Source organism: Epinephelus lanceolatus, chromosome 1, assembly GCF_041903045.1.
Source record: "Epinephelus lanceolatus isolate andai-2023 chromosome 1, ASM4190304v1, whole genome shotgun sequence".
NCBI lineage: Eukaryota > Metazoa > Chordata > Actinopteri > Perciformes > Serranidae > Epinephelus > Epinephelus lanceolatus.
Window position 1 is genome coordinate 43,104,635 of NC_135734.1, and position 25,061 is coordinate 43,129,695.

At 40.0% G+C, this 25,061-nt stretch overlaps 2 protein-coding genes across 3 annotated transcripts in view; one reads left to right on the forward strand and one right to left on the reverse strand.

Moving 5' to 3' along the window:
• Positions 1 to 25,061, forward strand: part of cenpp (centromere protein P) — a 131,523-nt gene that overhangs the window by 64,233 nt on the left and 42,229 nt on the right. The window lies entirely within an intron of this gene.
• Positions 1,512 to 14,161, reverse strand: aspn (asporin (LRR class 1)). 2 transcript variants are annotated; one of them, XM_033625808.2, is made up of 8 exons: positions 13,875 to 14,161; positions 9,947 to 10,191; positions 8,431 to 8,543; positions 5,641 to 5,854; positions 5,243 to 5,353; positions 4,903 to 4,996; positions 4,393 to 4,531; positions 1,512 to 2,912 (listed from the first exon to the last, which is right to left on the reverse strand). In XM_033625808.2, the coding sequence occupies exons 2-8, from the start codon at positions 10,158 to 10,160 to the stop codon at positions 2,712 to 2,714; spliced, it is 1,086 nt and encodes a 361-aa protein (XP_033481699.1). In that variant the 5' UTR covers positions 10,161 to 10,191; positions 13,875 to 14,161; the 3' UTR covers positions 1,512 to 2,711. The 2 variants fall into 2 exon arrangements, with proteins under 2 accessions (XP_033481699.1, XP_078026908.1); XM_078170782.1 differs by lacking the exon at positions 13,875 to 14,161 and adding an exon at positions 11,432 to 11,570.

Here is a 25,061-nt window from a genome sequence, read left to right on the forward strand (position 1 = left end):
AATGCTGGTCCTAGTAACAACATTTAGCTGGAGTGACAGTGGAGAATTCATTTTATTTCCACATCTGAACTGGTCAGTTATTATTTTACGTAAAAAGGAAAGACACTGGGGCACTTGATTGCTTAGAGCAGGCATCCCATACACTTAGGCAGTGTCCTTGCCTCAGCGGCTGCAGCCCCCTGCTGGGTGTCATCCCCTCTGTCTCCTCCCTTCACGCTTAAACTATCCTATCTCATAAAGGCAAAAAGCCCCCAAAAAAGACACCGGCATAACCAATAATATTTCATTATGAGCTAAACAAGGTAATCCTCAGGACAAATATCACAGCTGAACCCCTACAGTACGTTTAAAGTGATTATATTAATAGGCTACCATAGGCTCTTTCTTATTATTCCACACTAAGCTCCTGGTGTGTGTATGTGTATGATGTTGTCTGATGTCTGATGTACTTATTATTTATTGTGTGCTGTGTAAGCTACATGCATCACGACAACCTGCTGCTCATAACTAATTGCCCCTTGTGGGATTAATAAAGTTGTTTGAACTGAACTGAAATGAACCCTGAGTAAGAATCAGTGCTGAAATGGAAGTTGATTACTTGAGTAGTCGATCAAAAGTAGATGCTAATCTTTTTAAAAATCTATTAATTACTGGGCAGATAGTACGAGGTATTTGAGAATTTAAGCCTTGGCTCTGAGAAAATTTTATAGACTAAATGAATATCGATGACAACATTATTTATAACATTCATTCTATGAATTATTCATCAACAATTCATAAAATCGTCAGTTGCAGCTTCTCTAAGAATGCAGTTCATTTATAACTTTTTCTGGAATCTCTGTAGAGTTAAAGGTACACCATGCAGGAATTATTAGTGACTGTAAACACAACATTCAAACACCTACCTCCATATTGTTCTTCATCCTGTCCTTCAGTGTTCGCAAGTGAAAGTGCAGTGAAAGCCAACCCTAGATTCACTCTTGGTTTTTAGCACTATGTCCTTGATTTTCATAGCTTCCTCTTTGATGCATGCTGATACCTGGTTGCCACCTTTTCATAAAGTCTTGACCTCACCTGTGCACTGTTATCGACTGGGTCTTACATGCCAAGAAATGTCCCAAACACTAAAGTAAGAAGAAAATTGGAATATACAGGGAGAGAGCAGAATCTCTGCAGATAAATACATTATCACACATTTCTAAAGGGTTGTAAGTCATCATTTAGAGGAATTACTTTTGCATGAGTCTGTACATTTAAAAAAAAAAAAAAAAAGTTCTGCATTGTATACCTTTAATGATTACTAAACCTCAGTAACCAAGCTTTTAGGGTTTCTTTCTGCTAATATCTTCACAACCAGTAACTTGTTTATTGATTTTTGCACGTGAAGTCAAGATAACACACATTTGATCTGGAAGACGAGGATATGACAATAATAGCCCAAATAACAAAATCAAAAGCTAATTTTCCAACATAAGCCCATGTTTCATTTTGACAAAAATTGACACCATGAATGGGGAGGTGTTCCAGGTTTATTTAAAGACATACTAAATAAATATAGCACCATTTCAGAGGAGAGAACACTGGAGGAAACATGTTTGTAAAGATGCTCTCAGACATTCCAGATTGAGAATTACATCACCTGCTTATAATTTTAATATTTGTAGTTCACCTGGTTGCTACAGTTCATTAAAACAAAGTGACATTTTGGGTTTACATCAAGGACAATGTATAATCCAGTCTGACATGTAGCTCTCAGCTTCTAAATAAAGACAACACAGACATGCAGTGAGATAATATAAAACATCCAGGTAAAGACAGACATGGGGCTTCAGAGTGACTTATTGCACTAAGTAATGCCAGCGTCATTCATTGACTCTACAGACTTCTGCTGGAGGGAAAATGTGATTGATTAAAAGTGGTGGCTCCTGTTATTTTGCAGCTCTGGCCATATCGGGACTCCTCTGTGATGATTACCATGTCTCAACTTCAAAAAAGGCGTAAATATAATATGTAAGGAATGGCAAAAGAGGAGAAAGTATTTTGTTCACTGTTGTTTAAAACTTAGAATTTTTTTTACTTAATATTTTATTAAAAGTTGTCTTATTTTTAAACTAGAAAGAAAAGAACTTAAAGGCATCACTTTTGTTAAAAAAAGGCATCAGCATGTAATACTACTCAAGTCAGACCATTGGGTGGAATTATACAACAAGTGACCAGAGGGAGGCGCTCTTTTCCTGGGAAAGTAGACACAGCAAAAGTTCAGGGATAAAAGCTGAGGATCACCTCTCAAAGGCAGGGAGGGCACTTATGTTGAATTTCATTATAGTAAACAGCTGTTAATGTTATTACGTCCACCCCCTGTATACTGGCTGTAGCTGTTGGGAAATTTTTCTTTGTGTTGTAGCTTATGATTTAACATTCATTTTCAGGCCCAACATTCAGACTACAGTTCTGTTGTGATGTTTGTTTTTTCCCTGGCCGAGAACCTTTATGTGTAAATGGTACCAGCATTCAACAACATGTACTACACTTTCTAATATACATCAATATAACATGAAATTTTCTCTCATTTCCAAACAGTAAACACTTTAGGAATCCAGTTTGATCTTGTTTTAACTATCACAATTATTTCCTTCTCCTTTCTTATACTGTAACGGGGATATGGGCAGTTCTCGGTATTTTAGCTGTCTAAAATGCATCGTTTTCGCTTCCTACTTCCTTCTGAAGTTTCCCAGCTGAACACCCCTCCGTCCGCTCACACAGCGAAAGGTGGCCGGCTGGATGTCCCAGTATTTAACAGGATTGGCAAACAGACTGATGCCTGTGTACAGGTTCTTCTTAGCGCTGGGTGTGATGGGGCAGAAGTCGTTGACTCCCACACTGGTGATTTTGTTGCCATGGAGGTAAATCACCTAAACAGACAGAGAAGATTAGTTAAGTTTTTCTGCTCTGTCAGTAACAAACCATGATTGGGAGTTCTGTTCTCATGCTGCTTAAGTTTTACATTGGAAACTCAAAGTCCAACCAGAAAAGACAGACTGGAACGAGTTACAAGTTGGAAAGTGGGACATCATTTTATAGCTCCAGGTTGCTGAGTAGAAGGAAACTGATGTATTTGAGATGACTGAAATGTTTTACAGTAACTATGCTTCAGCTACACTGTTAGATTTGGAGTAAAAAGTGTAGTTATCATGTGAGGGTAAGACTGAGGTCGACAGGTGGATTGATACAGCATCAGCAGTGATGTAGGCGCTGGACCAGACATAAAAGGAACTGAGCTGTATGAAAAACTTTGGGTAGCAACCAAAAGAATGACATGATGGATACAAGCAGCTGAAATTAGTTTTCTCTGCAGAGTCAAGGTGAGGCGCTCAGCCATCTGGAGGGAACAGCTGCGTCTTTGCAGTGAGATCAAGATTGATTAAGAGGAGTCACTTGAGCAGAGATATTGGATAAAGTGAGATACCCAACTCAGCTCACTTCCTAATTCAGTGACCTCAGCACCACGCCCCCGTAGGAGACTTGCGGCAGCTCTGAATGTATTGTCGTCAATGAGGAAAATGAACGTGATCACAATTTATGGTCAATTCTTTCACCCTATAGTCACTAAAGTAAATATTGGGTTCATTTTCCACAAGCCACACATCTTACCAACATTCTGACACTAAAGCTGCATTTTTCATCCGCACAGATCAAGAGGAAGTTAACTTTGTTTGAGCCCTGTCCGTCTCAGAAAACAAGTTCTCGCGAGATCTCATGATCTTGATAAACAGGCGGTAAAATCACAGTTAGCTTACAAACAGTTATTTACCGCTTGTAATAAATAAAAAATGCCCAAGCTTTGTGCAGCAATAGGCTGCAATAATAGGAAGAATGTATTTTCATTCCACCTGCTTCTCGATCCGCATACACAGACATCCACAGAGCCTCTGTTCAACACGAGGTGGGGGGGGGGACAGGCTCTGATTGGAGGGAGAGCTTACCACGCCCACTTAGGAGACAGGAAGAGTAACCGTTTTCTTAACATTGGATAAGCCTATGGTGGGGTATCTCTTTTATCCAATATCTCTGACTTGAGTTGGGTCAGTCATGTGATCTGGATGCCTCCCTGTGGAGGCTTTTTGGGCATGTGCATAGGGACCTCAGGATACTTTAGGATGAGCTGGAAGATACGGCCTGGGAGAAGGAGGTCGGGCTGAGTACCTTATTTAGCCTCCTGCTACAACTTTTGAAATTCTAGGTCCAGGCGCATTGACAGCACGCAGCATCTCTGGAGTCTTGCCCTCGTAGTGGGGCCGCCAGCTTTGAGATCTGTCCTAACACTAATGTCAACTAAACCCAGCTGACATTATCAGCATGGTTATGTGCACTTTAGTCGGCTGATACTGATACCTGGAGGTAGCGCAAGGTGTTGAGGCTCGGTGGGACCTTTTTCAGACGGTTGTTGTCCAGGTGGATCTCACGGACGTTTGGGATGCTGGCAAGGCTGCCATTTTCTACATACTTGATCTGGTTAAAACCGAGTCCTAGCCTGCAAAAATGACACAACATCGTTAACAGGTGCAGAATATCTACTTCAATAAAGATCAGCTCTGCAGAAATGAAGTGACAAAAACAGATTTACACATCAAATTAACAAACATACCTGTATTTAAACTTCACATTCTCACTTGCACATAAACAGAGCCACCGCATGATGATAGAGATAAAAATAAGTAAACATCTGAATTGTAGATGTAAAAGTTACCTGGCAGCTTAAAGGACACAAATAATGTTATATGAAATCTTAATATTAACAAAAACAAAGACAAACACAACATTCAAATGGGAGTTTTGAAGAGTGATTGATTTGAACAGCCTGTTAAATCTCAGTTTCTGGAGTAAAATGTTTCTGTTTTTCACCTCTGCAGATTTTTATATCTGATGAAGTCTTCTATTTCCACTTTAGCGATCTTGTTGTAGTCCAGGCTCAGCTCTGTGAGAGAGGATGGGAGGTCTGGGAGAAACAAAACATACCAAACATAACTAAAACGTTGTTACTTCCTTAAATGACAACTTGAAAAAAAAAACTTAAACTTAAATCAAAGCATCATATTAACAAATGTTAACCGTGTTTTTGCCTCATTCAGTTGTACACTTGAGGTCCAGTGTAGTAATATTGTAGGTAGGTTACTGGAGGAGAAAGAAGAGTGCACTATTTATTTGATGAAATGAGCATAACATGAGGTGAGTGATATTCTACCTTTTGGTACAGCGGTTAGTTTGGCCTCTGCTATACCGATATAAAGGGTCGACAAGCCGTTGAAAGCTCCCAGTGCAATCCCACTGTTGGCCAGAGGGTTGGCGCCCAGCTCTGTTGGGACAAGCACAGAACATCTGGTGTATTTATTAATGATCCATTATATCTCTGATTACATCAGTTCGAGGACCTGTTGGCCCTGGATAAGCCTGCAGTTTACCACTCAAAACAGCGTAGCAGTTTATTCAACCCTTCTCTGGTTAAAGCACTGTTAAATCAGTTAGATGAACCGTTGCAGCATTTGGGTTGAACAGAAACCTGCAGACTTCTCCTTGGCAAAGGACACTCCTGGCCTTTGAGAACACTGATTATTGCTTATCTGAAACAGGGAGCTGGATTACCCAGCACATGCAGCTTCCTCAGGCCTTTAAACGCATCCTTCTGGATTCTGTTGATCTTGTTTTCATGGAAGCGGAGCTCGACAACGTTGGGAGGCAGGTTGGCAGGGATCTCAGTCAGCAGGTTGTAGGAGAGGTACAGCAGTCTGAGATGGGCCATGTTTCTGAAGGCCTTGGGGTGAATCTTGGAGATCTTGTTGTTGATCAGAAACAGGCCCTGGTGGAGGAGAGAGGAATCTTTCTAAAATATAGTAGGTCCATATATCGGAGGAGGTTTGTTTGACATTTTCAACAAATCAAAGACACTTATGTTTTTTTGCTTTGAACATACTTTGGTTTCTTTATTTTGACTCAGAATTAGAATTTGATTTAAACTGTAAACAATGGACTGAATCAAAACGGATAAAAATGTAAACAAAACTCAACTCTGTTCAGGTTCAGGTCAGTTTCACTATTCAACACTCAACTGTATTAGCACAAAGCTGCAGATTGTTCTCACTGTTTGCTTTGATAGAACACAGTGTAATCCAGAGTTTAGGGCCTTGATGTGGTTTACTCTCAGCTGGGAAAACAACAACTAGATCAAAGACAGACCCGCTGTTAGTGCCCCTGCCCCTTAACTGGGAGCCTCATCCAGAGGGACTGTAATCTCATCAGGCTGCAGGCTACATTTAGACTGATATTACCGAGCTGTGTCCTCTTATCTGTTAACTTTAACAGCTACAAGCTGGTTTTGTCATTCACGTATCTTGAGTCTAAATGTGACCCATTTAAGGTTCTGAACCAAATCAACTCATTTTGTAGATGGAAGCAGTTAGAGGTCACTGGTTGAACACTGGAACTGATGTCTTGCTCTGAAAGTACTTAAAACAAATGGTGGATATGAATGTGCTTTTTTCTGTTTCTGAAATGTCTGCAATCTATTTTGTTGTTTTTGGTTCTAGAGAGTGTTTCCACCGTCATGAAATTCTTAGAGAAGGCCTGGAAATGGTTTGGAATTTGAAGAGTGTTTTAGATATGTTTTGAATATACATGGTTTTGTCTATTGTTCAAATTCTGTTCATGAAAATCCCAAAACATCTCTAATGTGATGCAAAATTCGTTCCTTTTATTACTTAAAATCTAGTGCCATGCATCACTAGTATCACGTGATGAACATTAGAGTATGTAGCTAGTTGGTGGCAGGAATGTTTGATGCGCAAGCAAAGTCAGCAAGCCCTAGCTCTCTTATTTGTAAATGCCTGGGAAGTGTGTGTTTAATAATGTAAGGCTTTAAAATTACAAATATAATACATTACTCAAGAGAGAGACAAACCCGAGCCACACTAGATGTAGGCTCTGTACCAAAGCATTTGACACTGGCAATACTGGGGAAGCTGCTCTGGTCAGCCTTGAGGAAGGGAAAAAGCATCAAGACAACCAAAAGGCAGCTGCAGACACACTGCTAGCAGTGGCACACATTTCATGTCTGCCATAGCCAGGCCAGATAACATTAGTGCTTTGTGTGTGCTGTATGTGAAGACACAAAGGCCTTTACATTCCATATTGCATGCTGCTTTTTTGCTACAGTGCCTGTCTTAGGGGAAACAGTACACTGAAGTAGGAGCCTCATTATTGCACTCTATTATCACTATAGACCTACCTATTCTACACTAAAGAAAGTCATGGAAACGGGGTTAAAAATTCTAGAAAAGTTTTGAAAATTCTTTGGACAAAGTGTTTGGGAACCTGGTCTAGAAATACTTATGTTAGGTCTAGAAAATATAAATGATATAATAATTGCAATTTTTATACAGTTTTTTTTTATACAATTTTATACAATGTTGAATCAACTCACAGATTTTAAAAATAGATTTTTGTACATTGTTGATAACAGTATTTGTTCGGACAAAGTTTTGTACTCTGACAGCGTAATGGCTCGTAATGCTTCAAGCATATTTTCTTACAAATGGACACTTGTTTGTCTATTTTATGTGCAGAACTACAGGGATTGTATGGTGAGCTGAGATACACTCAATCCTCCATCTGAACGCATCCTGTGTGGACACTGACAGAGAAATGAAGCAAAAACTTGGTCCTGGTCGGGAAAAAATCATGTTTGGGCTCAAAACACCCGGTTTTGGTGCCACAATCATGGTCGGACAATCATGCTTTCCACCAGTGTCTCGCTAAAATACAGTAATACAGTCGTCTGCAGTGCTCTGCAGCTGGGCAGCCTTTGCACCTAGGTGTTACGCCATTCACCATCCCCTGCACCTCCTAATGAGAAACTCAGCTCAAACATTTAGTCAGAACAACCTCACTGTTGATATGACACATATAAAACGTGCAAATGTAACGTATCCGCTCTTTGCAGAAACATACGCCAGCATTTTCCTCTGGCAATTGTGCTGTGTATGTGGTCAAGATTTTCTTGTTTTATAATACTTGTTTTGCACTGGTCAAATTTAGCAAAGTGGAACTGAAGTGTGCTGATGTGTGAACACCAGTTGTTTGTCCCAGCTGTAGTTTTAATAGGAAGCGGAGAGATTGGTTCTCCTAATCATCCAAAGGATTAGATCATAACAAATGTACAGACTGATAGAGTACACAGTTATTCACGACATCTCCTGCAGCACATGTCTGGCTCAGGTGCATCCAGGAGATGTGACTGGAACAGACTCAGATGGATTGATGTTATTGTTTACTTTTCTCAGACGTGTCTGATGTTTAGGTCTGTTTAATGTTAACAGGAAGGGTCTGTGGTGTTGATTAGTGTGTGCAGGGCGAAACAGTTCTGAAGGTTTCTCTCACATGAAGCTTGTGGAGGCCTTTAAAGTCGTTCTCCTTGATCTCAGTGATATCATTGTTTTGGAGGTCTAGCAACACAGTGTCCTCAGGAATCTTCTCAGGAACAGAAATCTGACCTGTTGGCAGAAACACAAATGTCTGAATGAAGACCAGAGTTGGACCAAAAGCGATGAAAATCATAGTTCATTCGGGTTGCGGTGAAATACAGGTTTCAAGGTATACTGTTACATGAAAATAGACAGTTATCATACTGTGAACATTTGCTTATTTACCTAATTGAAAAAAGTGAAACTGGATGGATCATCTCACCTTTATTTTAATTATTTTCAAAAGGGAGACTTTTTACACTTACTTTAATTTAAAAAATGGTGTCAAGTTTCAATCATAGTAATATAACGTTCATTCAACCAAAAAAAAAAAAAACAGCTTCTTTTCTTTTCTTTTAAGGGTCATTCTGATTGATAACAACAATAATTCTGTAATATTGTCATACTGTGAAACCGCATTATTTTCTGTGACAGTTATTGTACCATGGAAATCTAATCATAGCAACCCTAGAGCTCATCCAGCACCTGTGTGTTACATATAAAATAGAGATATAGGCCTACATGTGAAGAAGTTATTGTGGTCTTTTTGACTCAAACTCTGTCAACTCAGTTTACTAAACTCTGATGCAAGATAAATGAATCAGCATTTTAAACATTCACTTTGTCACAGATAGAATATTAGTCAGGTGGTTGAGTTTAAGATCATTTGCATAGCCCAGGCACCAGAAGAAAATGTTGGCATTGTATGTTTCTGCAAACCACCAACACGTTGCATTTGTACATTTCATACGTACATATCAACTTTTCGAAAGTGACGTAGTATATGAGCTGACTTTGTTATCAGGAGGTGGAAGGGATTGTGGATTGTGAAAACTGCAGCTTTTTAGCTACCAAGCAGGGTTTTTTAGTAGCCCATCACTGTTTCCAACAGGGATAGTGCCACAAAAAGCACTTGTGGTCTTTTTACCAAGACATTGCTGTGTTTCTAGTCATGATTATGCCACAAAAGCAGTATTTTAAGCAGAAGCATGATCTTTTCTTAATCATAATCAAGTGGTTTTGCGCTTAAACCTTCCCACATGTTAACCACAGCGTTGTTGAAATGTAAAGAAACATAAAGTTCCAATCTATCCACTACATAATAACCTACAAATGTAATGTATCTGCGGTTTGCAGAAATGCACAATGGCAACATTTATTCTGGCAACTGGGTTGCATTTATTAAGAGTATTTCAGTGCAGAGAGACAGACTGCTGTTATTGGTTTCAGTCTTTTCATGGGGTTTGTAGACGAGAAGAAAAAATGTAGAATAACACCAAACTTACACTGTTATCATAAAATGATGAACTTCACATATGATTTATAATTAAATAAAAGAACATGTCTTTATATCAGTATCCATGAATGTAGCTCAGGGTGTTTTTCAGTGTGCCGTGTTTACAGTAGTGTGGATCCATACTGTGTGTTCTCACCCTGGTCTGAACACTGCACCACTCTGGGTGAGCAATGACAACCGGCCGGACAGTTCTCATCTTCATAATCATCATCATCATCATCATCGTCATCTTCATCACTTGCATCAGCCATCATGATGTCAGTGTTTTTCAAGAAGTCCATGACATTGATTGGCTGGTAGGGTTTGGCGTTGCCTAGCGCCAGCAGGCAGAGCAGGAGGAAGATCCTCATGGTTTAATTAGGAGACTGGTCAGTGGGAGAGCTGTGGGAGAAGACAGAGGTTAGGTTAGCTCTTAAACTAAGAGACAGGACTAGACTGTGATGTCATGGCACTGAGGAAATGACCTGTCCAAGCAGTGGAATACTTTTTTTATTTGTTTGTTTTTCCTGCAGTTTTATTCCAGCATCAACAGAACAGAGATGCAGAATCCTGTAGTTAACCTCAGCTCAGACTGTTCAGATGAATGAACCACTGTGATGGTATTTACAAGGGAAGATTCTGTCATAATTCCAGTTTCAATAGTTGTGACTTACAGTGGCACTTTTAGAAGTGCAAAGCATGTAGAAGCTGGTCACCTTTGATATGTCATCTTGTAAAAAGCATATTGATTTAAGAGGTCTTTGTAAAAAAAAATGTTCAGCAGTACAACAGGCCTAAGCCCGATCTGATTACACTGAATATAATTTGAAACACAGACAGACTGTAGTTTCCAGTCAGTCTTGTTTAGTAGGAGCCAAGTGGACCTGTGAAGCCCTCTTTATGGTGTACTCATGTCCCATGTCCAAAACATATACTCACAGCGCCATTTAAATTCACCTTCACATAAGAGGTGCCCTACTCCATCATGGAGTCTGGCCTTGATGGGGTCATAAGATACACCCTAGGGATTACAAGAGGATAAACCAGGTTGTATAGAAAGACAAAACATAGTTGTGCTACACACTAACGTCTTTTTGGTGCTGTTGCTTTACATACCGATTGGATTCACCTCCATTGGCCCCTGATAATCATTTAAATGCATTAATCTGATATTCACTGTCGACTGTAAGCTATTTTTAGAGAGGAGGGTTTGTTACATCAGAAAATTCCTAAATCCACCCTCAGCAAGTTTTTGTATAAAGTCCTCCCTAAGTTCTTACTAACTACTACTACTACTACTAACTAGTTTCAAACTAGTGATTTGTTTTCACATTCAAAACTGTCTTAGCTGGTTAAGTGATGTAATTACTGATGTCTAAATTGTTTGCTCAGAAATATTGCCATCACTGTCCAGTCAAATGCAACCAACTATTTCAACAGGTCACCATATCCAAAGCTGTAACTTGCCTGCCAATATTCTTTTGAGAAACTGCTGCCTCATACTGTATCTCACAGAACGCCTTAAGGCAGCACAACACAGATGTTATTAACAACAGTAACTAACTCCCAACTTAACTCCCTCTAGTATTCTTCATTTAAGTCCTTATATAATACTCACATTTCAACACCTTTCGTCGCTTACACTGTATTGTGCATCCTTAATCCCATTTCTATTATCCCACCTCTTCACACTCCTTCAGCTGCTCCTTCATTTAAAGTTAAAGCAGGAATGCTGTTCAGCTTCCAGCTCTTCATTAAGCAATATGGCTTAGCTTTTTAGCAGGAAGTAACCCCACCACGCTGTCTGCAGAGACTGCACCCTCTAGTTATTACTGATGTATGTGATCAGTACTTTAAAGTTGTAGTTAGTTGAGGTGGAGCTGATATTAACTATATCATTACCTTTGGCTTGCTTAATCTATAATAATGCATTATATTTTAGGAACTGATCACATGTTTTGTATTATAAAATCATATTCTGAAAAGTACTCAGATATTGTGGTCAGAAGTACAATATTATAATGTAGTAGAAGAACAAAGTAGTGTTAAATGAAAATACTCAAGTAAAGGAAAAGAACTTCAAAGTTGTACTTAAGTACAGTACTGGAATATACATTTTATCACTGGTGGTTACAATAGTAACATAATACAAGCATATATATATGCACAGTAGCTGATTTTCCTAGAGTGCTTTAGTAGAGTTGGTGGCAGCCACCACTTTAGATTATTGGAGCCAAACTGTGTAAAAGCTGTAGTAATCGTTATCTTCCCCAGTGCTACTGTCACCTCGGATCCACTGAAACTGTTTTTAGTGCTCCAGTGGAGTTTCATTTTCACAGCCTCAGGTCAGTCTGATTTGGGAACATATTGCTAAAACAGTGCATGGTGAAAGGGCACGCAGAGTTCCTGTGATCAGTTTCAGTAAGTGCTGCTGTTTTTTCTATCAGTGTTTCCATGAAGCTCTGAAAACCTCCACTGGAAACCAGTTCTTGCAGCCAACATAAATGTTTCTCCAGCTCTCACCTATTCAGCATCTGTGGTGATTCACAAAATGATTTATATATCTTCCTCTATTACACATTCACACAGCCAGCAGAGAGAGGCCGAGGTCGTCTGGTTGCGTGCCTCCGGTAATCTTGATGGATTCTGAGTCCTTGAGTTGAGCAGTCAGTCCTCCCACAAAAATGTGGTGGTGGTCGAGCATCCTGCTGCGACAGCAAATACTGCTCAGCGCAGACCCTTCCTCTGCACCCAGACTGTCGTTTGTTCCACATGTGCACATTTAGCACAAAAGAGACTGTTTTCTTGATGTTTGTTTTGCAGCTTGGTGGGTTTTTGCTTTAACAACTTGGCAGTGAGTCGGAGATATTTATCTTGTTTATTGGGATTTTATGTCAGTTAATCAAACAAACCTTGAAAACCAATCCAATAATTCTCACTTCACTCCAGTTAGGCTGATGAAGGTGCAGTGAAGTGCTTTTGTTTAAGTATGAATAATAGTCGATTCTCTTGAGGTTTGCATTTCATAAAACATCCAAACTAGAGGCTCGTCACCAGCTTGTATCCCCATCTGATCCCATCAGGACTCACATACAGTGTGTTGTTGCAACTGGTGGTAATTTTCATCATCAAATAATCTGTCAATTATTGTTCTGATTATTGGTTTAATCATCAAGCCTGTAAAATATCAGAAAATAGTGAAACATTTCCATCCCAGTTAAACAGAGTTCAAGTTGACATGTATTGTTAATGTCCAACCAACAAACCAAAACCCAAATATATTCAGTTTACAAAATTAAGCAGAATTAAGCAGAAAGAAACTGTATTGGGGAAGCTGGAAGCAGAGAATATTTTGCATGTTGAAAATGTCTCCTTTAAAATTAAAAACTATTTTATAACTGACAATTACAGCTGGCTAATTTTCTGTTGCTCAACAATGAGATTCATTTTTTTCAACACTCATACTAGTGTAAGATCTGTCTGCTTTACACAAATTTATTTAAATTTGAGGTGATTCAGACAGATTTTCCTCATGCGTTTGTATTTACAGTTCATAATGACTGTATTCCATGAAAAATTACTTTGTATCTTTGTTAAATGAGATCTACTTCAACAAAACTTTGAGGCAAAGAACACATGAAAGACCAAAACATTCAATATAAAACCCAACTATTAATCATCCTCCTTTTAGAATTTGCTCATTTGATATAGTTCACTTCAAACATCCAGAGACTTATAAACATTCCTGTAAATTGATCTTGTTGTGCTCCAAAATTTACATGCAACTTAAACTCACTCAGTAATATATAAATTTGAAATATTTTCTAATAAAATTCAACAGTTTTTCCTGCAAACAGACCCAGAACAGCTGGTAAAAATAAGGATTTTCAGACTAAGATCTGCAGCCTACTCCTGTTGCTCCACTAAAACACCTCCTCCACCTTTCAGGCATTCTTGTAAACAGATCTAAACTGACTTCAGAGATGCTGCATTCTCTGAAATTAACACATGTCAGATCAACTAATTAAGATCTTAAAAAAGATTAGGTATTTTTGTTTTGATAATAAATCCAGGGTGTGTCCTACCTCAGCCGTCAGGTGTGTCTGTGTCCTGGTTTAAACCCCACGCTGTGTGCAGAGCAGCAGCAGGGTCCAGCTGGAAGGCTGAGAGTTGGATCCTCAGTCAATACATTCCCAGTGAACAGAGAACAGCATCACCCTCTCTCACCAGAAGTAAAAAAAAAAAAAAACTGCCCCCAGAACACCCCCACCGACGGAAAACCACTGCTGTTAGGGTGAGAGGTTCAGTTTCAGTGAGGAGCTCTTGACTCTCTCAGTGATCACACCATCTGCACATCTCTGGGACTACATTTGGAAAGGCATTGTTAGGATTTTAGTCATGTGCTTTTCATCAGGAGCTTTGAAGTGATGCCAGGATCGTTAGCTTCAAGTCTTTATATAGAACATACTGGTAGGTCTGTCAACTCCCCTCCCTTAATGGCCCACTGCCATATTAAATATTTTACATCAACTTGAATGGTTCCTACACTAAGGCCTGTTGGCATCAGGTTAAACAAGGAAAGTGGGACTGTACATCTGCTGTAGCTGTTTGGGTTTTCTTAGTGAAACATCAACATTTAGGATGGAGGTGAGCCGAACCTCCTGGGGATATTTTAGGATGATGCCATCTGAATTCCTGCATCAGGCTGCTTCATAGTACCAACCTGCCCAAACAAAGAGCCGAGGCTGCCATGTTAATCTACAGATAAAGATCTGTGAAGTGATCAGCAGGAGGAGGAGGTTTGAGATGTTGTGATGCTTGTCATCAGGTAGCAGCGGATCTTAAGGGTTAACAAGACAGGATGATGAATCTGTCTCTTTTACAGTTTTCCCCAGAAATTATTGTGCAAAACTACATTCTTTGTTAAAATGTAAGATACAAAGACACTGCAACACTTTTCAGAATAGAAATATGGACTTTTCAAGACTTTATCCAAAATCCAGTTTTTCTTTCTTTCTTTCTTTTTTTTTTTTCATTCATTCATTTTTCGTAACCACTTATCCTGTGAGGGGTCGCAGGGAAGCTAGAGCCTATCCCAGCTGACATTGGCCGGGAGGCAGGGTACACCCTGGACAGGTCTCCAGACTATCACAGGGCTGACACATAGATAGAGACAATCACATTCACACCTACGGACAATTCAGAGTCACCAATTAACCTGCATTTCTTTGGACTGTGGGTGGAAGCTGGAGTACCTGGAGGAAACCCACACTGACACAGGGAGAACATGCAAACTCCCCCACCCATGGACCGCAGAACGCATCTGAACAAGGGGGGGCCATAATTTCAAGTCACACGGAGGGGGTGGGGGGGCATATGCATTGAAACAGACAATATTACTGATGTATTAAATAATGTTGTGGAGCACTTATTTTTATTCCGACGCTACACAGTCACATCTACAGTACACGCATGAACACGAACACATGCTTGCTCAGATTAACCCCTCTGATCCCACTGACACATACACACACAACAGGCCAAGCCTATTTACACATAAACACACAGATGAAACTATAGCAAACAACAAAGTACATCCAGTCCACAACCACAACCAAAACTCATCTTGCTGCCTTGAATCTAAATCAACATCATATTCATTATCATCAAAAGTCAGCACTCATATCAGACTGATGTGCAGAGCCACACACACACACACACACACACACACACCCAACAACAAAACAAGCGCAGCTGCGCAGTTACTGAAAAGTAACCAGAACGCTGAATTTCTGACCATTACCAACCGCAATGTGTATGTCCACTCCCGCCCGCTCCCGCAAAACTCTTAGAATTTATGCCTGCACAATAATAGTAATAATAATTTCTCCCTTCCCGCAGGAGAAAACACGTCATTTTATAGGCTATTAATAAAGAGATTCATGGGGTTGTTTGTTTCGTTTCCCTGGTCTGCATGTCTTTTGACGCACTGGTCAGGAATAGCGCTCCTATTTTGTTGTTTTCATTTAGTTTTTAATGATATAAAGGCTGTTTCATATTCTATTCTCCTCCTCTGTATTTATTTATTTTTCTACCTTTATATAATCACGCAGTGATTGAGGTTAAGGCAAGCCCGGTGCCAGGATGAAGTTACTGAGGGGCCGGTTAAAAATTACGAGGGGGCAAATCTTTATTATGCAACATAGGTTCACACAGTGAGTTATAAAGAACGCACAGCTGTGCGTAATAGTCACGCGTAATGACAGCTCGTCGCCGGTGAAACACAATAAACTGCACGTCTTCTTTCATGTTTGTCTCATGACAGATGGAGCTGACTGACAGACAGACAGACAGACAGACAGACAGACAGGTGGAGCAAGCGGCAAATTGGTATGAAAGCTGGTTCAGGGCATATTCGTCCATTTATGAATAAATATGGAGTGGAAACGCTCATGCATGTGCACCAAGTTCCTGTGTTGACATCCTGTCACTAGGCTACATCTTCTTCTTCTTCTTTTTCTTTTTCTTCTACTGTTTAATGGGGACCCACGGGACCCGGCGGGACCCAATCCCAATGCAGCCCTCTATGTCAGAGTACAAAAGTTACCCGGGCCATGGCACCCCTGGCCCCCCTGGTTCCGCGGTCTATGCCCCCACCCCAGGTTCAAACCAGGAACCCTCTTGCTGTGATGTGACAGCATCCTACATAAGCCTATTTTCTCATGTTCCCTTGTATGTAAATGTTCTGGCCTATTCAATAGAGCATGTTGGTCTAATGTCTCAATGAGCGGGCCATGTAACTTTTACACAAGAGTCTCTATGGGCCAGGGTCTGACCTGTAACATTTATGTTATACTTCCATCACAGCTCAAATCTAAAATTTTGCTGAAACTGTCACTACACTCACACAGTAGAACATGAGACAGTCTGTGAAAAAAATAATTTCCCTCCTCCCACTCGTTAGGCTTCTAATGGCATTTTCTAGAGTCCACCGTGGCTCACTGAAAACCAATCGGAGCCGAGGAGTCTCCCAAGCAGCTGTCAGTTACTGCTCGTAAAATTCGGTAAGACTCTGCAACGCTAATCAAATATGAATCAAGACTCCATAACTGCATTGCCTATTTCTTGCCTCAAATGTTGTCAGACACATATTTTATATTAGGATATTTTAGTGTGTGGTTTAGCTGTAAAATGGGAACCTCAGCTCGCCTGTATCCAACATGGTAGCCGGACAACAAACTTTCTCATGTTACAGCTAGATATTACACTGAAATATGTTTCTGAAAACATTTGAGGTGAGAAATAGGCAATGCAGTTACTGAATCTTGGTTTCTATTTGATCAGCGCTGCCTAGCTTGACAGTTTTACACAGTTCACGAGCAGTAATTGACATGATTGACAGCTGTGTGAGAGACTCCTCAGCTCTGACTGTTTATTGTTTTCATCATAAAAGTTACCAACTGCAGCTTTAATTAAGAACAGTTAATACATATGGTGCTAAAACAGTTTGTTAATTGATCTTTTTTTTTTTGCCATTTTTTATAATTTAAAAACCTAATATTTGAGATTAGGTTGTTGATAAAACACAAACCTAAAATGACTTCATCTTGTTCTCTTGGATCTTTTGTTGGATGGTTTCACTGTTTTCTGACATTTTAAAGACAAAATGATTTTTTTAAGTAATCAAAGAGATGTTACTTGCAGCCCAAAATAAATGTATCACTCAATTATCATGTCTTGCACACCAAAAAATATTGCTGTGCAACTGCAGCCCTCCTTCCCTGCAGTTTCAGTTTTATTCATGCCAGCTGCATGGATAAAATTATGGATATGATGATAAATAGTGGCATGCATAACTCCAAAAGACTAACAATATGTAGAGGGGTACAATTGTGGTGAGGGTCCAAAAACAACAGAACGTTAGCACTCAAAGATTAACTGACGTTGTGACGCTGATGACGGCTTTGTAGCTGCAACAAAGCTGCAAGTTGATTTATCTGTGAGTGCCAGTGTTTTGTTTGTTTTAAAATGATGGATATACAGCAAACGTTCACACTCATTATGTGCAAATAAGAATTTAATGTGAGTCTCAGCTTTAAGGTTTGTCATGTTTATGTGCTATCAGACATTAACAATGGGCAGCAGAATAAGTTTTAATAACCATCACTGATGGAGCCTGAGAAAGGACTGAGAACACTCTTCTTCTTTGGTATCGTTTTCCAATTTTCCTTAGTTCTTCAGCAGTGACAGTTTTCCATGTGTGGACCAGTGGCCAAAAACAGTATCACTGAGCTCCGTGGATGTTTCTGTAATGGTCTTGTCATGTCAGAGAGAAGCTGTGAGGAACCATTGCGTAACAAGCACCTTCAGTATGTCTAGACAAAAAGAGACTACTTAAGTTACCTACTTAAGCCAACAAAGGCTTATTCTGTTGTTTCATTTATAAAAGAAAATCTTTAAACCAAAGTAGGAGCAACTTGCATTATTTGTCCCTACAGGCAATGTTTAAAAAGCAGTCTGCAATGCTGAATGACTTGTTAAGATGGATCAGTCTTCAGTAGTGTAGTCTGCTGACTTAAGGTGGCACAAGTTACCATCAGAGTCAGTGAGAAGCAGCAGCTTTCTCTTGTGTAATTATAGATTTCCTCCTTAATTTGAAAGCAGAGACAGAAGGGAACCGGAGGTGATGCTCTGCAACATCCAGTCCGCATGATTTGCTCTTTGTTGTGTTCTGCATGATGTGTATTTTAACAAGGCACAACAGGAAAGCCCAAAGCTTTGTTTAAGGCAGAAATGAGAAATACCTCCCAAGAATGGAAAAGCTAACGGGAGCTTGCTCCCTCAGGGCTTCACGTGTTATACTATTCCTTTTTCCATTCAGTGCTGGTACTTTCTGCTGAGCTGAGCTGGAACTAAACTCTGAGGCACAACTTACGGCAGAGCCAGACCATCCAAATATGCCCTGGTTTGGCAGTCGGACAAACCAAAATGGGAGCGTGGGTCTGTGTTCTGGTTTCAATGCATCTTCTTGGTAGGGAGACCATATTTTCCAATCCATCAGAGATCTGGTTAAATGATTATCTCATCAAATGGAGCCTGTTGAACATGTGAGCGTTCACTACTCTCTGAAGGAAATTCGTAACCTTAAAAGATTTTAAGAAAATGTATCTTTTGTTTTTCCTACCAGTAGTTTCTGACTTTCCCAGAAAACTGATTTAGATCTCACAAACAACAAGGCTATCACTCTTCTGCCCTGTTTACTCTGCCATAGCTTTAAGGCATTGGCATTTTTCATCATCGTAAATAGGGCATCCTGCTGGTCTGCGGGTTCAGGGTCCTGACCGTGTAATCAAAAGAATCCTGGTTTCAGTCTGGCCAAGACTTTTATTGCAACTACTGTAGATAGTGGTGTCTCTGGCATTTTATGTTGTCTTGTTGTTGTTATGTATTGATGGTACTAAATTGGTCTTATTTAGGTTGTTAGGTTGTTTTCGAGAGACCACTTTAGGTCGTTTTGTGATGGGGTTTTTTCCCCATTGTGTAATTTTGTTTACATATTTATCGTATTTTTATTTGTCATCTCAACCAGTCAGTCAGTCAGTGTCACATGAAATAATTTTTTTAAAGACATTTTCAGGCTTTTTGTGTTTAACCTCTAATTAATAGGACAGTTCTGGTGTGAAAGGAGGAGAGAGAGAGGGGATGACATGCAGCAAAGGTCCATGGGTTGAACTCGAATCTGCGGCTGCTGCTGCAAAGGACAAAGTCTTAGCACATGGGGCACCTGCTCTACCAGGTGAGCTACTAAGCGCAACAAAATGCAGTCATCAGTTGCTTCAGTTCATATATTTAAAACAATAGTAGTAGCAACAGTAGTAATAATAAATAAATGCCTATGTAGATTAGGTTAAGGATTAGACAGGGTTATCATTCAGTATCCTGAGAGCCTGAGCACACAGAAGCTCCTCCTGAGCCTCTCAGTGCTGGCCTGGTCCAACCGATACCTTCTTGTCTACCCTAACAGGGTGAAAAGGCAGTTATCTGAGTCATTGGTAATGATTCTCCTGGTATTATTTTTGCAGTGCCTGGTGTAAACATCCTTTAGTCGGTGTAGAGCAGCCTCATTGCAGGGCCTTGCAGTGCTGTTTTCCTACCAGGCAGTGATGCTCCCCTGTCAGGACATGGTGCAGGAGTGCAAAATCCTTAGTGTTTAAGGGGATACCTGGAATTTCCTCAGGTGTCTCAGATAAAACAGTCTCTGCCTTGCCTTCCTCATCACTGAGACAGTATGCAGTGCCCAGGTCAGGCCCTCAGTGATGTGGACACCAAGGTATTTGAAGCTATCCACCTTCTCGACCAAGGCCCCATTGATATCAAGGGGGACCTAATTCCTTTGTTGCCTCTTTTCAAAGTCTGCTATCATCTCCTTAGTTTTGGTGACATTTAGGAGTAGGTTGTTGTCCTGACACCAGCAGGTCAGGTCCTATTCTTCTTTCAGAAAGGCCTTTTTATTATTATCTGTCATTAGGCCCACCACAGCTGTGACGTCAGCAAAATTAATGATGGTGTTGGAGTCAGAAGTGGCTACACAGTCGTGTGAGTACAGGGAGTACAGCAGGGAACTCAAAACACATCCCTGGGGTGCTCCAGTGTTTAAGATGAGGGTGGGAGAGTTGTGACAACTCTTATGTTGTGTTCTCTGAGTTATGTTGTTTGTATGTATCTCACTGTTATTGTTGTCTGTTGTGGCCTGGGTGTTCTTCGAAAGGAGTTAATCTAAATGAGGTTTCCAAAAATGAGTCAGCAGCACTTGTGGTGAAGATAATCAACTTAATTGTTTAGAGCTTTTTAAAACAAAGCTACAAAGTTGCTTCCAGTGCAAAATAAAATACAGCTTTGTTAAAGATAAAAAGTCATCAACACTACCTCATCAAGACATCAGAACGAGCTGCTCAATCACCATGAAAGACTTTCTTTTCTAGATGTTTTGATTCAGACACCCAAGTTAGGTTGTCTGCCTGAAGAGTGAAACATACTAATACCAGTCACAGCTGAAGTTACACAAGCACTTCACTGTTGGAGAATTTAAACACTGGGCAGATCAGTTAAAGTACGAGCTTCAGTCCATCTGACTCACGTTGCAAAAAGCCCACTGTAAGCTATTATTATCTGATGTTCACTTTTATTATTCTCCTGTTAAAACTCAGCCTCCATTTCCAGTTGCTCATTATCACTCTTTCAGAGCTCTGCTGAAACAATACCCTCTTATGAGCCAGATTTTAAGATTAAAGGAACCATTTTTTCCAAATGTTGCAGGGGTCTAATTAGAACCTGATGTAAACCTGCCTGAGAGTTTTCTCCTTTGTGTGCACTATGTGAGGACACAGGCTTTGTTCTGCACTGTAAGGACCATGAGCCCAGCAGTATATCCAATTCTATGTTTGCCTTGATCCAAAAAGTGAAAAAGCAACATTTGAAATGTTGAAATTTTGTTTTGAGCAGGACATTTGTCGTGCTGTCATCTTTTGTTCTGCAGGGTATAGTGCATAAAAACTTCATACTTTTCAGCTGACTGGTCCACCACAGAAAGATTTAATTCAGTAGCTTCAATAGTCCAAAGAGGGAAATTGGTTTGTGGTAGTGAAAAAATGTATGGCGTAATTGTTGGAATTGCAGTATTGAAACTACAAATTAAATGTTAGAGATTATTTCCTGATGGGAGATGGTCTGCGTTCCTGATGGGAGGCGGTCAGGATGTCTCTTCCCCCTCAGAATCTCATACTTTCCAACCCATCATATGTCTGTGACGGCTCTGGACCGACTGGAGCTTGTTGTGTTAGTGTGTTGAAAAGAATTTCCTCCATCTGAGCCTTCAAATGCCGTGAGTCACCGGGGCAACTTGCAGCATGACAGTGCCAAGGAGTTGCCTCAGTGCTGCTCTCACTTTGGTGCCACAGGAACATCTTGTTGCCAGGAAACATTTTATTAGAGCTGTGACAGGGTCACGACTCAGCATGTTACCTGCTGCCTGGAATGTTACCCAGCACGGCTGCACAAGGGACCAGTGTTCACCATCCCTCACCTTGATTTCATCATGACGTCACCTCACCATGAGTCCACCTGATGGTGTTTATCAGTATTCGGCATAAGCTCTGATTACGTTTATGCTCGAGAGCTTGGCCACCCACAAGTAACTGTGAGCACCCATAATGAAGTCCTGAAGTGGGCTCGTAATATTGATAGAATAATAACGTCATACAAGTATATAAAGAGGATTGTATCCCATTTTGACTTTGAGCCAAACCTGTGTCCATTCTTATATTTAACCTTCTTGGTGAAGTTCCATAATCCTGTGTTTTGATCAATCAGTGGTTTCCTGCAGAGTTGAGTGCCTCATCTGGCATTTTATGTAATGGCAGTCTGACCTAAATTGCTCTAAGAATGAAGGTTAAACAGTCACACAGTAACTGTCAAACTAAAGTCGTCCCACAATCTGTCCATTAAGATTTTATTAAATGCAAAAGGACTCAGTGGACAACCCAATCACTAGAATAAATGTTAGCATTGTATGTTTCTGTGAACCACGGATATGTAACATTGATATGTTTTTATGTAGGGCATATTTTGAAATTTTGCTGTGGTTAACATGTGGTTAGGTTTAGGCACAAAAAAACTCAGTTATGGTTAGAAAAAAGATCATGTTTTGGCTTGACATACTGGGCTTTAGTGCCACAATCACGGCTGGAAATGCCACTGATGTCTTGCAGAAATAGACCCGCCTTTGTTGTCTGTTGGTCCCTAAGCAGTGGTGTGCAATATTCTTCAGCTTGCCAGCCATCTTGCCTTGATCTTAAGCCATCCAGAATCCCCTGCACCTCCCACTTACAAACCAATCTCATGTTCACGTAGTCAAAACTATGTCACTGTAGAGATCTTGATATGACACATATGAAACATGTAATGTATCTGTGGTTTGCAAAATCATACAAAGCCAACATTTTCTTCTGGTGACTGGGCTGCAGTGGAAGCTAAAAAAGACTTGCTATAAACAGTCTTCTTGACCCAAGCAGTGTCAGTCTCTGTGGGTACCCTGAACCTCTGGTAATAGCTGTATTATCGATTTATGTAATTTGATATTAAATAAAGGGGAAGTACAGTGTTTAATTTGTACACTCCAGATAGATAAATTTCAGTTAACTCCCTTCACAATCAAGAAGGTCTTTCAGTTACTGCAAAGCTGAACATACAATAATATTAAATAATTAAAAAATATATGAGTAATACATTTTTATGAATTTGTTTATGTAGGTTTAAATATTGCAGCTTTTTCAGTCAACTTACTCAAAAATTAATTTTAAATGACAGACCTATAAGTGTTTAAAAAAAAAATACAAAAACTTGCACACACTAGGATCTATTAAATTAGTTGGTTAGTAGCAGTTTGAATAAATAAAGTTAGCTTAGTGGTTCTTTTTAACAAAACATTTTAGGTAAGCTAAGGTTAGCTAAATAAAGTGGTTTAAATCAGTGGATCCCAACCTTTGCCTCTTAAAATAATGTGGGTAATGCTAACCTGTGACTCATTGTCAGTGGATGCTTATTAGATAATACCCATGTCCAATAACGAAGCCCTTTTTAACAGTTTTATTTAAATAACTTTTAGTGGGCTGCAAAAATAGCATTATCCAGTTATTAATATGAGGGAAAAAATTAAAGATCAGATGGGGAGGTAAAGTGGGTCGTCCACTCATCAGAAAATCAGCGGTTTGGGGCGCCGGTGGCTTAGTGGTAGAGCAGGCGCCCCATGTACAAGGCTGTTGCCGCAGCGGCCCGGATTCGACTCCAGCCTGTGGCCCTTTGCTGCACTCCCTCTCTCTCTCCCCCCCCCCCCCTTCACGCTTGTCTGTCCTATACATTAAAGGCAAAAAAGACCCAAAAAATATCTTTAAGAAAAAAAAAAAAGAAGAAGAAGAAGATCAGCGGTTTGCTCCCCGGCTCCTCCAGTCCACATTTCGAAGTATTTATGAGCGAGATACTGAACTCCAGATTGCTCCTGATGGCTATTCCATCAGTGTGTGAGTGTGGTAAAGAAACTGAGTAGCAGGTGGCACCTTGTATGGTAGCCTCGGCGACCAGTGTATGAATGTGTGTGTGTGAATGGGTGAATGTGACTCACAGCGTAAAAAGCGCTTTGAGTGGTCGGAAGACTAGAAAGGCGCTATACAAGTGCAGGTCCATTTACCTTTTACCATGAACAACTGACATAATAAAAGTACCTTTGTGTAGCTTTTGTTCTGCTTTCACATCATTCTAATCAGTCAAAAGTCAAAGTGAGAATATATCAGATTTATCTTGAAATAACTTGTCCTCCTGTTATTGAGCTGAATGAAGGTCCAACTTTATAGTAATTGTTTGTACCTGATGAAACGTCTACTGAGCACATAAAACCTGATTGTAAGCCATAAGCCTACATCCTGAGGAGCATTTAAGAGGTAATGTGACTAATGACTATTAGATTGTTTCTTCATGTGTTTGATTTGTGAGACTAATGAAGTCAGCAGCTGTTCACGTTGGCAGACGAGAAGAATTCTCTCTTTTCAACAGGAAAACTTTTGATCTTTGAGCTTTGGCTCATTGGACAAAAGTTTTCCAGCTGAGTTACGATGAGATGACGACTGGCAGCATCTAGAAAGTGACCAGACATCACTGATTGTTGTTTTTATTGCTTTTCTACTTTCAGATTTATTTTTGTCTGCATATAATTGTCTTATATTTCCACTTTGTCTTACCAAAGAGGGAACTGAGGTTTTTGTCCTTTTCATATTGTAGCTTTTCTGTTCCAATCGTCCTTTAGATCTGTCTGCTACTGCAGTAAATGATCCTAAACCTCAGGCTTTCAGGGGAAAATATTATGATAAAGTTGGCTTTCAACTCTGATAATTACAGCTTTCTCTGAATGTGTATTGCATGAGGATAGAGGACATGTGATGCAAAGATAACCGCATTTTATTATGACTCATTCTTTAATAGTCATCATGGCTCCCCCTTGTCCCAGTGGCCTGAGGTGTTAATTTGATAACATGAGAGTGAATGAATGTGCTGGATGTGCTGACAGTTAGGGGGCTCAAGAAATTCAGAGGAAAATAATCCAGCTTCTTGGTTGAAAATGTGACTCACACACCTCACAGGTTGAGCATTTGCATTTAGTGTCAACATCCATCTAATCCTTAAAAAACCTTAAGGTGTTCTTCAGTGTTCCAGATGGAAACAGG

What these genes read in the sequence shown, in the direction of transcription:
- aspn (XM_033625808.2), bottom strand. Translation starts at nt 10,160, where the DNA reads ATGAGGATCTTCCTCCTGCTCTGCCTGCTGGCGCTAGGCAACGCCAAA. An exon ending in AAGGCCTCCACAAGCTTCAT is followed by an intron (nt 5,855 to 8,430) that starts GTGAGAGAAACC and finishes CTCCTCCACCAG; the next exon opens with GGCCTGTTTCTGATCAACAA. An exon ending in AGATATAAAAATCTGCAGAG is followed by an intron (nt 4,532 to 4,902) that starts GTGAAAAACAGA and finishes TCATTTTTGCAG; the next exon opens with GCTAGGACTCGGTTTTAACC.